Below are 13,324 nucleotides of genomic sequence, written 5' to 3'. Positions count from 1 at the left end.
AAAACCTGTTACAAAACAGTAGCATAATCATAAGTATGAGTAAATTGAGCCAAAACACCATGTCTAGACTCTGCAGAACTAAGGTGAGGCCAGAGCAGTCACGTGTCCCATGACGTGGAGGTCGGACACATGTCATGGAATCAGTTCCTCCTGTGTGTGAGCTGGTAGTAAGAGACCTGGAGTAGAAGCCCCCAGCATGGCAACCTCTACCTCCGAAAGTCACGACTAAAGCGAAGTGCTTTTCAGTTATCTCTGAGTAGGACGATGCTGTGTAATTGCAGTCTATTTCATATTTAATCACTCATTACGAATGAGTTTCATTTCAAATACATTATTTTTCTTGAATGCCTTTGGGTAAATTAAGTGTCTTTAATTGCACATTTCAGGCCTGTGATGAAGTATTACAGACGTCCCACGCCATGCAGATGTGTGCTTAGCCAGTGACTGCAGCTGTACAGAAGACTGGCAGGGAGGGAGATATATATATAGAGAGAGAGGGAGAGAGACAGATTGAAAGACTGAAAGAGAGGGGAAGAGAGAAAGAGATAGAGCGTGAAAGAGAGGGGGAGAGAGAGAGATAGAGTGAAAGAGAGGGAGAGAGAAGAAGAGATAGACAGAGAGGGGAAGAGAGAGAAAGAGAGTGAAAGAGAGGGGGAGAAAGAAAGAGAGACAGAGAAAGAGTAAAAGAGAGGGGGAGAGAGAAAGAGAGAGAGAGTGAAAGAGGGGGGGAGAGAGAAAGAACGAGAGGCAGAGAGGGCGTGCAGAGAGAGGGACTGGGGGTTTTCAGGTATGAAAAAAAGAAGTGACACCCAAGCTATGAATACTGTTAAAAAAAAGCGTGAAAAAAAAAGAAAGGCGAGAGAAGTAGCTGTGGTCGGTCACTTCCTGTTCGCTGTTGTTATGTGCTGATGCTACCACACAGAATTAGGAAGAGAAACTGTGTTGGGTCTATTCAAACCAGGGTCCCCACAGTCAGACAGAAACGTGTATGTGCGTGTGTGTGTGTGTGTGAGAGAGCGTGTGTGTGTGAGAGAGTGAACACAAGAGTGAAAACAGATAGAAGAGAGCCACAGAGAGCAGAGCGCAAGAGACAGAAGAGACGTAGATCATAGAGCTTCCTCCTCGCCCGACCGCTGTTCTGTGAGGGCGATTTTGGGCTGCAGGGGTGGAGGGATGAACCGTAAGGCGTCCAAAGCAAAGGGCCAGGCCGAGGAGGAGAGCGGCGCCAGCGCTCTGATCACCCAGCAGGAGCACGACCAGCTGCAGAACCTGCTGGGCAGACGCTGTGTGGTGAGTTAGAGCATGACAACATTATGTTTGAATGGAGAAGTGAATGTGAGTTTAAATGCTAATATATACATACTGTAAGTACAGTGTCAGTGTGTGTAAATGTAAATATATAGATACTGTAAGTACAGGGTCACTGTGTGTAAATGTAAATATATACATACTGTAAGTACAGTGTCAGTGCAGAAGCAACCTAACCCCCTGGTCTTCTCAGGCTGTCTCTCATTACATTCAGTAAATGGGACATAGTGAGGCGAGAACAGTATCTGTATTTACAGCCGATCGACTACTTTGACTAAAATAAGCCTCACAGGTGTGATTCCGGTTTTTGGGCCCTACGGCCAGTAAATGAGCCTCCTGTTGGCACCAGGCTGCAAACTAGACTCATGGTAGAGTCAGGGGCGGTCCTGTTTCAGCATAGTAAGTCTTATTACTAAGTCTTAGGCTTACATTATCCAAAGAAAATGCTACTGCGATTATATCATTAGAATATATAGAGAGAGAAAATTTGAAGGAAGGAATAAAGATATATGAAGGAAGAGTGCAGGGCAATGTTTAAATAATAATGTTAATAATAAATAAATAATAATACAAATATGTATTATGTCAAATAACAAATAACATAAAATGTGACATGTTTTTTAAAGTGAGCCACCTAACGGTTACTCCAGTGCTTCTCAGAGAATTTGAAACGAGGTTTCAGCGGGTTTTATACTGGCTTTCATCAGCATGGTTTTATACTAGCTTTCATAAGCACGGTTTTATACTGGCTTTCATTAGTATGGGTTTATACTGGCTTTCATTAGTATGGGTTTATACTGGCTTTCATCAGTATGGTTTTATACTGGCTTTCATCAGTATGGTTTTATACTGGCTTTCATCAGTACGGTTTTATACTGGCTGTCAGTAAGGTTTTATACTGACTTTTATTAGTACGCTGTAGCATTTGCACATTGTTGAACTATCCAGCAGCTTTACCACCCTGACTTTTTGAATTAAGCTGTTTACTTGTGCATGAACATCTGTCATGTTCCATAATCAAGTACATCGATAACCTAATCAGAAGCACAGATAACCCAGGAGTATCAAGAACACTGGAACACACAAGCACACTGGGGACAATTATATCACCACACTTGCAATAAGGTGTCATCGTTAGGCGTATTTAGCGACTAGTTCACTGTTACACCGAGGTGAAACAAGCATCAGCACTTTGGACTTTGAACAAGCATCAGGCACCATCCTTTTACTGAAATCACAATGATAACTATAGACATTACAAAACATTTAACAGTTTAACACATTTTTTCAAACAATGCTTTGAAAGCTATTTTGTTTCTGTTTAATTGTATTTGATGATAGCAAATTTGCCGTCTTAGTTACATGCAACCATCACAGTACACAAACATGTTAGGCCACCATTTTGGTTGTCAAGGCTGCCCGTTTAATGCTGTTGTAGAGGAAGGCACATTTACTGCTTGTAGGGGGCAAAATGCACCTCAAAATGGCTGCAATGATTTCACTGGGCCTGTGCCTCCTAAGAAGAAGGTGACAGCCACATCCTGTCATTTTAAAATGAGTGACGCTTGCTTTTTTTAGCTCAACCATGCCATGCATTTCGCATCTCTCTTGTGACGTTAGTTAGTTAGTAAGTAAGTTAGTTAGTTAATTAGTTAGTAAGTATGCCTCTGGTTTAGTACAAGTGTAGTACAAGTTTCATGCTTTCCTGAAAAAGGTCAAAACATAATTTTCATTATCATAAAATGTATTATATAATTCATATAATTTCCATTCATCGTATGATTTCCAACTATTATGGAAATCAAAATGGTCGCCAAACTAACCCCATAGGCCACCAGTTGACCTTGGCAACAAAAAATCTTAACTAGACACCAGTTGGGTTCTACAGAAACAGATTACAAAACAATGGCAAGCTGGTGCATGGGAACCTCCTGAGTCTGGCCCTGGTTTGGCCTTGATCTGGCCCTGGTTTGGCCTTGATCCAGTGTAGATCAGCACTCGGTTCTAGAGGGATTCGTATGGCAGGCAGACGCTTTTAACCGACGCAACTCCCCTCCACTGCACATTCACTACTGCTTCCCCTAAGACTACGTGAAGTCAAGTCCTTTTCATTTATGTGGCACTTTGAAAAACAACAGGAGTTGAACCAATGTGCTCTCGGATTGAAATTGAAATTGGAATTGAAGAAATAAGAGTTAAAAACAATAAAAAGTTCTTCATCGCCCTGCACCCCCCGTGCTCTATTTGTATTGATGCCTACCACAGGAAATGCACTGCACACTGCTGCTTCCCCTAGCACTCAGATACAGACACATGCTGTGCATTCCAAAATGCATTCTTATAAGTGTCAGTATTTCGTGTTTTTTGCACAACGCTGTCAATTTTGGCCAACAGACAGATGTCCAGAGCAGAGCAGAGTCTAAACAGAGGAACGCAAAAAGGACCTTTAACAAACGGCAGAGAATACATTATTATACATTTTAATATACGAGAAATCCTCAAAACAGCAGAGGAGTCTGGGGAGGGGAAAGCAAATCATCTCGCGCTTTGAACAGAGGACCAGTACACCAGGGATCAGACCTGGTCTTCTTCATGGCCTCTCTGTTGAGCAGAGTACCAGAGCACCAGGGCCCTGTTCGAAATCTTAGGAAGGAATCTTAATCTTGAAGGAAGGAAGGAAGCATTTTAAGAGATTTCGAACAGGGCCCAGGGATCAGACCTGGTCTTCTTCATGGCCTCTCTGTTGTCATGCACGGCACCAACTAACACAACAAAGCACACTTTTGGCTGGAGGATAGTGGGAAGGGTGGGACTTGTTCAGCTGCATCAAGGTGCTCTCTGATTGAGGAAAGTAAACTGACAATGGAAATATACATGAATGAAGAAATAAGAGTTAAAAACAATAAAAAGAAAAATATATGAAAGGAAATAGGTAAAAAGAATAAAAGACAAAATAACACAAAGATAAAAAAAACATGACAAACAAGCAGAAACTTAAAGTGACGTGAATTGTGGCGTGAACTAGGTGTTTGTCTTCTTGTTAAGTTGTGACGTGAACTAGGTGGCTGTCTTCTCGTTAAGTTGTGACATGACTAGATGCCTATGCTCTTGTTAAGTTGTGACATGACGTGACTAGATTGCTGTGCTCTTGTTAAGTTGTGACATGAACTAGGTGTCTGTGCTCCTGTTCTCCCCTTCAGGCGATGTCCACCACCGTGGCGCAGCTCTTCATGGCCCTGCCTCACAGCCCAGGCAGTTGGAGCCTCCAGCACACCGGGGTGCTGTGCTTCGTGAAAGATAACCCACAGCGCTCCTACTTCCTTCGTCTCTTCAACATCAAGGTACCAGTGCAGGAGGGCAGGCTGAGACCCAGCCAACCCAAACATACTGCATACATTCTGTGTATGGGGACACACTGTACCACTGTACCAATTAGCCTCTTGTTCTGTGTTCCCCTGGTTCTGTGTTCCTCTGGTTCTGTGTTCCTCTGGTTCTGTGTTCCTCTGGTTCTGTGTACCCCTGGTTTTGTGTTCCTCAGGTAGGGGAGCTGGTGTGGGAACAGGAAGTGTTTGAGCAGATGTCCTACAATCGGACACGCCCTTTCTTCCACACCTTTGCAGGAGATGTAAGTACTGTAATGATGACTTTGTCAATTCCATGATGACTCTGACTCTTCATGATATTGAATTCCTGTATCTATTACCGTATGTTACTCGTTGATTTGTTAGAGATGATGATGTCTGTAAATGATCACAGTACAGAAAACAAATACTATATTTAGCATGTGTTGGCACGGTGGCTCAGTTGCTTGCACTGCTTGCAGTGCCGCCTCACAGCAAAAAGGTCATGGGTTCGATTCCCGCATGGGGAGCTGTTGGCTCTGGGGGGCAGGTTCTCCCCAGAGTGCACAGAGCTCAGGTGGGCTATCTCCCGGGCCTTTCTGTGTGGAGTTTGCATGTACAATAGCCCTCTGACCAGAACAAAGTTATCACTGCCAGGTTCCAGTGGCTACTCTTGCAGAATATATCTAGCTATGTGCAGCTATGCTAAGCTCAGCAAAGAAACACATTTAGAGTGTTAGATTGCAGTTACTCACTCTAAAGCTTGTATGTTCACATGTTAGTGAAAACTAATAGAACATGAGAGAGAGAGGTCAGTTTTGGTAAGAATGAACAAACAATGAGGCATAGGTGTGTAATCATGATGCGTGAACATGGCTGTCTCCTCACAGGATTGCCAGGTGGGCTTGAACTTCTCTGATCAACAGGAGGCTGAGTGTTTTTTCTACGCGGTCTATGAGAAGATTTCTCAAATAAAGAACCGCCAAGGTCAGTGAGCGAGAGAGAGAGAGAGAGAGAGAGAGAGAGAGAGAGAGAGAGAGAAAGAGCACAGTCACTCTTGCTTCTCTTCCACATATCAAATTAAGTGGTTGCTGGTGAGGGTGACGTCTTTCCTAGTATTTAAAAAAGTCAGAGAACAGAAAACAGAAAACATGACCTTCCTCTTTTTTTAAATCAAGAAAAAAAAAGATCCATTCTTGACAAATTCTATACCACAGAAGCACAATTTCACACACAACAGGAAATGAGAGAAATAGAAAAACAGCTACTGTAAGACAGACAGACAAAGAAATAATATCAAACCTAATGCCTTAAATTAATCTAAGTTCGTAATGTGACTTTGTTTCTATAGCGATCGCACTATGCAGGTGAGAGGTGTCACATAGTCATCCTAATAGCCTCCATCTTCAGTCTTTGCCGACTTCCGAAGAGGAACTGATTATCTTCCACTCTATGGGCACTGTAGGAGGTGTTTGCTAACATCAAGTGCCCAAATACTGATTGAACGTGTTATAACTCAGCTCTGCTGTGTAGAGATTGTATGCAAGCGTAGAGTGGTTGTGAAGCATTCAGAAAATTAGCTCTGAAAAGGAACAGAACGAGGGGGGAATTTGATCCCTCTTTGAGAGGGTTTGTTTTTCCAGGGGGTGGAGCTTTTGCCACCAACATCTCTGGTGGCAACAAGTCCACCACATCTGAGCTATTATTATAGCAAGAATAATTATATAATTATATATTATCTATGCAATTATTTAATAACAACAACATGTAAATATAAAATAAAATTATGATTACCACAAATGTATGCTTAATAAATAAATGTTATTTTTTTTTTCAGATAATGATTGTAGTTGCCATTTATGTTGTTAATAATAAATAATAAATTAATGGGAATAATGTTTTAATTAAAAAAAATCATAATGATTGTAATTGACATTGATGTTGTTGTAAGAATCTTTCACAGCCAGTAATACAAAAAACTAAATCTGAAAGCTAACAAAGATCAAGATCAATATAGCATGTCATTCAATATAGGCAACAGTACAGTTCCTGGCCTAACAGCCAATCTGCATGCATTGAGATAAGCCGTCTAACTTCTTAATCTCTCTTTGCATCAGAAAGAGGAGCAGCGCGACCCCGACCCAACCAGAATGGTAACTCCCACATTACTTTGAGTAACTGTGACTTCAGTAGCATCTCTGGGGACACACTGTACCCATTAGCATCTTTTAGCGTCTCTGTATGGGGACACACTGTAGCCATTAGCCTCTTGTAGCGTCTCTGTATGGGGACACACTGTAGCCTTTAGCCTCTTGTAGCGTCTCTGTATGGGAACACACTGTAGCCATTAGCCTCTTGTAGCTTCTCTGTATGGGGACACACTGTAGCCATTAGCATCTTGTAGCTTCTGTGTATGGGGACACACTGTATCCATTAGCGTTTTGTAGCGTCTCTGTATGGGGACACACTGTATCCATTAGCATCTTGTAGCGTCTCTGTATGGGGAGACACTGTAGCCATTAGCCTCTTGTAGCATCTCTGTATGGGGACACACTGTAGCCATTAGCATCTTGTAGCGTCTCTGTATGGGGAGACACTGTAGCCATTAGCCTCTTGTAGCTTCTCTGTATGGGGACACACTGTAGCCATTAGCCTCTTGTAGCTTCTCTGTATGGGGACACACTGTAGCCATTAGCGTCTTGCAGCTTCTCTGTATGGGGACAGACTGTAGCCATTAGCGTCATGCAGCTTCTCTGTATGGGGACAGACTGTACCCATTAGCCTTCTGTTTATGATGACTGTTGGGTGGTGTGTATTTCTCATGTGTTTACCCTACAGTCAAAATGGCCACCGTTGACATCCAGAGTCCCGACACGCAGGCCTCCTCATACCGCTCCATGCAGGCCCCCCAGGCTCCCGCAGTCTCCAAAGGCAAGAAGGAGAAGAAGGAGAAGAAGAGCAAGACGAAGAAGGGGTCGAAACTGTCTAAAACTATGATCGGAGCTCCCAGTGGCTTCACGTGAGTGCGGGGAGAACGCTGTGTGTGCTGGACTGGAAATAAGAGTGCTTTAATTTAAGCACATTAAAGGTGCAGGTACATTTAAGGTGAAAAAACATTAAAGGTGAAGGTACATTAAAGGTGAAGTCACATTAAAGGGGCAGGTACATTAAAGGTGTAGGTACATTAAAGGTGCAGTCACATTAAAGGGGCAGGTACATTAAAGGTGTAGGTACATTAAAGGTGCAGTCACATTAAAGGTGCAGGTACATTAAAGGTGAGATTCTGACAAAAGGTTGTGGATATTTGAGCTCTGCAGCCAATCCAATTACACTCCTCCCTTCCGAGCTCCTGAAGCAACTTGTTGATTGGCTGGAATTGTTCGTGGCTTGATCTCTGACTACACACACACACAGAATGGACAGCTAGACGACTGTGAGGAACAATTTTCCAAATTTGACAAAAACTGTATTGGGATTACAATTACAATTACAATGGATCAAAGTCCCTTTGATTAAGGCTAGGTGGTAGGGCCAATGTGAACACATGCAATCCATAAAAACAGAGTCACATTCATAAGGAGAGCAAGGGCATCAAAACAGCCATAATATAGATGCTGTGGTCAGTGTTGCAATCAGAGAAGATAAACTAATAACACCAACACATCGACCGCAGTGACACTTAACCTATAAACTAGAGACTAACAGGAACTGCACTGTCAACCACCTGCCATATTAAAATAAATAGAATGCAGCTCTGGCCTCTCATGTGCATCAAATACCTGCCTGTGCACTCTGCCTCAATCTCTGCCTGTGCACTCTGCCTGTCTCTCTGTCTGTCTCTCTGTCTGTCTCTCTACCTGTCTCTCTGTCTGTCTCTCTGCCTGTCTCTCTGTGCACTGTCTCTCTCACTGTCTCTCTGTGCACTCTGCCTGTCTCTCTACCTGTCTCTCTGCCTGTCTCTCAGTCTGTCTCTCTACCTGTCTCTCTGCCTCTCTCTGCCTGTCTTTCTGTCTGTCTCTCTGCCTGTCTTTCTGTCTGTCTCTCTGCCTGTCTCTCTACCTGTCTCTCTGTCTGTCTCTCTGCCTGTCTATCTGTGCACTCACTGTCTCCTCACTCACTGTATATCTGTACCCATTAGGCATGTGTCTCTGCCTGTGGACTCTGCCTGTCTCTCTGCCTGTCTCTCTGCCTGTCTCTCTGTAACCATTAGGCATGTGTCTCTGCCTGTCTCTCTGCCTGTCTCTCTGTAATCATTATGCCTGTCTCTCTGCCTGTCTCTCTGCCTGTCTCTCTGTACCAATTAGGCATGTGTCTCACGTCGGCATGGACCCTAACAACCTGGACCCGGACCTGAAGAAGCTGCTGGCCAACGCCGGGATCTCCGAATCAGACCTGAAGGACGAGGAGACAGCACAGGCCGTCTACAACGTCATCCAGCAGGCCGGAGGCATGGACGCTGTCAAACAGCAGGCAAACCAACAGGGTGAGGACACAAGGGGCTTCTGGGAATGTTTTATAAAAAAAAAAAAAAAACTTGAAACTTAAGAATTGAAAGCTGTATGCTGTTAGGTCATTGCATGTCATATTTAAAATTGTCCTCTGGTCAGGAATGGCTTGTAACAATGTTCAGTGCACAGTGATACATTATGGTCATGGTTATAGTATTTAGCAGACACATTTGACCAAAGCCACTTAGAAAACATTAAAAAAGACATTAGAAAACCTAATGAAAAATAATTGAAGAAACAATATTAGGTATCAATACTACCAGTACTACTACTACTACTACTAATAATAATAATAATGATGATAATAATGCAAATAACTAAAAAGGTGAGCTTTTAAGCACTTTTTAAACGTACCAAGGCTGTCGCTGGAATGGACAGCACTGTGGAGCAGCCGTATTGTAGGCAAGTCCACTGACAGGTGTACAGAATCTCAACATTCTGTCCGAGTGGCTGGCTCAGTAGTAGGCAAAATCAGTGCGTTTCATGGTTTAGCAATGCTATATTTTAAGTTTATTTAGCAATGCTATATATTCGGGATTTGTTTGTTAGTTCTCAGGTGTTCTTGCCAGATAGACCTTCCATGTGAGCTTTACCTTCGACTCATCTCATTTCCTAAACAGGTTTGGCTCCTCCTCCTCCTCCTGGCCGCCAAGGGCCCCTCCCTCCTGTGCCTGGCCACTCCCCCTCATCTGCTCCAGCCCCGCCTCCCAGTCGCATTCGCTCCAGTCCTCTTCCCCCCGTCCCAGGAGGCGGTCCTCCGAGGGGCGGCTCCTCCCCCCGTCCAGTACACAGCTCGTTGCCCCCCATACCCCCCCCCTCGGGGCGTAGAGAGTCCCTCCCTCCACCTCCCCCCTCTGCTGCCCGCCCCCCTCCCTCGCATCACTCACGCCCGTCTCCTCCAACATCCCACCATGCCCCGCGTCCCCCTATGTCACATCCTTCTCCACCCCCACCCATGTCACACACGCCCCCACCCCCTTCCAAGTCGCACCCGCCTGCGCCTCCCTCCGCCCCCCGCAGCCCAATGCCCCCCTCCCACCACAAGCCGCCAGCTATGTCTCCTCCTCCTCCCGCCTCTCTGCCGCCCAACAGGGGAGGTGCACCACCACCACCTCCACCTCCTCCTCCGCCTCCAAGCCCTGCCCCTCCCCCTGTGCCATCATCCAAGGGTGCGCCACCTCTGCCCCCGCCTTCTGGTGGGCGCAGCTCGCCCACACCCAGCTCCGGTGGCGAGGGACGAGGGGCCCTGCTGGACCAGATCCGCGGTGGGAGGAAGCTCAAGACGGTAAGGTCACCCTCAAACACCTCAGAAAGAGAACATGTCCATAAAAGAACATATGGTTTATGTGTCATACAGGTCCTCTGAAGCCATCCAAAGGCTTTGTGTAAGGAACAGACAGACACAAATATTTAACACTTATTAAGACTTATTTTGGCAAAAAGTTTTACTGACACGTGCTTTGAATTTCAGTTCAATGTGTGTATGCTTACATGTCAACTAGCACTAGTTACAGATTCAGCGTTGTCTGGACAGACCAGGGCTTTCAAGATGGTAAACTCTGCAACTGTAATTAGACAACAAATAAACAAACAATAATACAATAAAAGGCATGATCGTGCGCACACACACACACACACACACACACACACACACACACACACGCACGCACGCACGCACGCACGCACGCACACACACACACACACACACACACACAAGCACACACACACACAAATGGCTTTTCACATGCTAGTGTTTGGTTAGGCTGCTGTAGCAGCTGAGGTTGGTTCTTGAAAATAACTCTGAGCACACACACACACACACATGACTCAGAGCTTTTGTTGCTGTAATCAAATTCCTCAGGAGTCCCATATTACACGACTGCCCAGATTAAGGTCACAGACTCTGTGCCACTTTAACCTGGTGCCCTCCTGCCCCCCTGCCCCCAGAGCACTAGAGGGTCATGAGGGGTCAGTATAGTGAGAGGCTCTAGTGGAAAGACTGTTCAGCAGATATTTCGGAAGTGAAAATGAACCTCATTGATTACCCATGCATAGGTCCTCTTATTTTGAGCTACAACCCATATCTGTGGGTCTGAGTCTGTGTATTTATAATTGAGCTTTTCATGTACTTGTGTATGGTAGATTGAGCTGATTTCACCCAGAGAGGAAACGGTGTTTATCTAGTCCTCTGGTACACATCTGAGCTGGAGGCTCACGTCCAAAAGTGAACTTTAAAACTGCCTTAGATGGCGGAGGAAATGTGCACCTAAGGATCTCTAAGAAACGGTGGACCTTTTTGGGCCTTCTCTCATTGGCTGTAGTTCAAACAATTCTCCAAATCCACCCTGGCTATGTTTCACACACGGTGACCCGCCATCCATGCTCATCCAGTCTCGTCAGTCAAGGTCAGTCAGTAGTCGGTATCCCAGCATGCATTCGGCAGGAAAATCAACATCAACAAACATCACCATCGACAACCATAATGCAACATAACCAACTCGGATGTTCCTTTGGAGGACACATTGACATTCCTAAACTTAAATGAACTCATCCTCTCATACTCATCCTCTCATACTGATCCTCTCATACTCATTTCCGTCCCCCAGGCCAGCACTAAGGACCTTCCACCCCCGCCTCCTGGGGACTCGGAGGGCATAGTGGGGGCTCTCATGATGGTGATGCAGAAAAGAAGCAAAGCCATCCACTCCTCAGGTAAAACATCTCTAAATACTCATGCTGCTGTAGTCATGAAGCCCTCAGGTAAAACATCTCTAAATACTCATGCTGATATAGTCATGAACTCCTCAGGTAAAACATCTTTAAATACTCATGCTGATATAGTCATGAACCCCTCAGGTAAAACATCTTTAAATACTCATGCTGATATAGTCATGAACCCCTCAGGTAAAACGCCTCTAAATACTCATGCTGCTGTAGTCATGATGAACCCCTCAGTTAAGACATCAGTCAGTCTTGATGGTTGTGTGGAAGAGTAACAAAGAAGTACAGATGTGACGTACAACTTTGCAACATAGTCTATAGAGGTCATGCAGTTTATGAGCCAGGATGGAGGTCATGGTTTACTTTTTCAGGAAGCTAAGCTGGGGTATTTGGGTTCAAATGCCTGTTTTTTTCCAAGCACTTCAAAAATGTGTAACTTCACTTCGCCTCATTGTCGTGTATTTAGCCTCTGTGTTTAACCATGCAGGCTATATTAATTATGTGGAGCGTTCACATGTGTTTACATTTAAAGCCTGCTTTAAGCCTTGGTTGCTGAAAAGTAGACGTGAATTCAGCTTAATCTACATACCGTGATACTCTATGTTGACGTATTATTCTCCTCTACATAGACGAAGGAGAGGATGAGGAGATGGAAGACGAGGACGACGATGAATGGGATGACTGATGAAGTCACACGTCTTTTTTTTCTGTTGTCCTTTTTCAGTCCATCCACCTCACTTGTTTGCCCCACATCATTTCCTGAACTGTTGTTTACGGCGAGAACGCAGGCTAGTCTCCATGGTGACGTTTGTTCTCATTTACTCCAGTACGTCCCAAATAACTGAGATCGTCCGCACAATTAAAAGTATTTCCAAAGACCTCTTCAAAGGGAGAGTGTGCTCCATATCAGCGTTGGCCAGTGTGTTGTCATTTTGCTGTGATTTCTCATGCATCTGTGTTTCTTTGTAGTAAGATCAGGACACCACGTAAACGACTGATGTTGTATTAATCATGTAAACTGTTGATATTGTATTGATTAAGTAAACGACTGATTTGTATTGATCATGTAAACTACTGATATTGGATTGAAACATGATTGTGATCTGAAATCACCAACTGGATCTGAAATCACCATCTTGCATGACGTTTGCTTTGCTGAACAAGACAAGACAGAGAAGACAACTATCTATGGATGCTTTTGTTTCAGGCAATGATATGCTTAAAAGACCACTCCATGCTCAAGCTGTGCTTCTCCTTAAATAAAGACTCAGGGATCTCTTAGAAGTAAAACGTATGAGTGTGTAATAAAGTTGTTTACTGATAACTGAAACTAGAAAAAAAGGTTGCATAGATTTTGAATTTCTTGGCTTTAAGTGTGAGATCTACCAAATCTTTAGGTGCAAGGACACTTGTCTAAATAAAGAATTAGAGTAAATAGAGAACGCT

At 44.3% G+C, this 13,324-nt stretch overlaps 1 protein-coding gene across 1 annotated transcript; it reads left to right on the top strand.

The window, feature by feature from the left end:
• Positions 1-686: 686 nt before the first annotated feature.
• Positions 687-13,317, top strand: wasa (WASP actin nucleation promoting factor a). The gene is made up of 10 exons (XM_031565612.2): positions 687-1,290; positions 4,509-4,649; positions 4,847-4,933; positions 5,540-5,636; positions 6,767-6,802; positions 7,488-7,668; positions 8,954-9,132; positions 9,778-10,442; positions 11,764-11,869; positions 12,508-13,317. Exons 1-10 carry the CDS (start codon positions 1,174-1,176, stop codon positions 12,561-12,563), a joined length of 1,665 nt encoding a protein of 554 aa, XP_031421472.1. The 5' UTR covers positions 687-1,173; the 3' UTR covers positions 12,564-13,317.
• The last annotated feature ends 7 nt before the right edge of the window (positions 13,318-13,324 follow it).

This window comes from Clupea harengus, chromosome 4 (genome assembly GCF_900700415.2).
Source record: "Clupea harengus chromosome 4, Ch_v2.0.2, whole genome shotgun sequence".
Lineage (NCBI taxonomy): Eukaryota > Metazoa > Chordata > Actinopteri > Clupeiformes > Clupeidae > Clupea > Clupea harengus.
The sequence above is the reverse complement of the archived record's forward strand: the minus strand, read 5'-3'. Positions and strand labels throughout refer to the sequence as shown.

Excerpts from the sequence above, each read along its gene's own strand:
- wasa (XM_031565612.2), top strand. The coding sequence starts at position 1,174 with ATGAACCGTAAGGCGTCCAAAGCAAAGGGCCAGGCCGAGGAGGAGAGC. Across the intron at positions 4,650-4,846 it reads TTCGTCTCTTCAACATCAAG|GTAGGGGAGCTGGTGTGGGA; the intron begins GTACCAGTGCAG and ends TGTGTTCCTCAG. Across the intron at positions 7,669-8,953 it reads GGAGCTCCCAGTGGCTTCAC|GCATGTGTCTCACGTCGGCA; the intron begins GTGAGTGCGGGG and ends TGTACCAATTAG.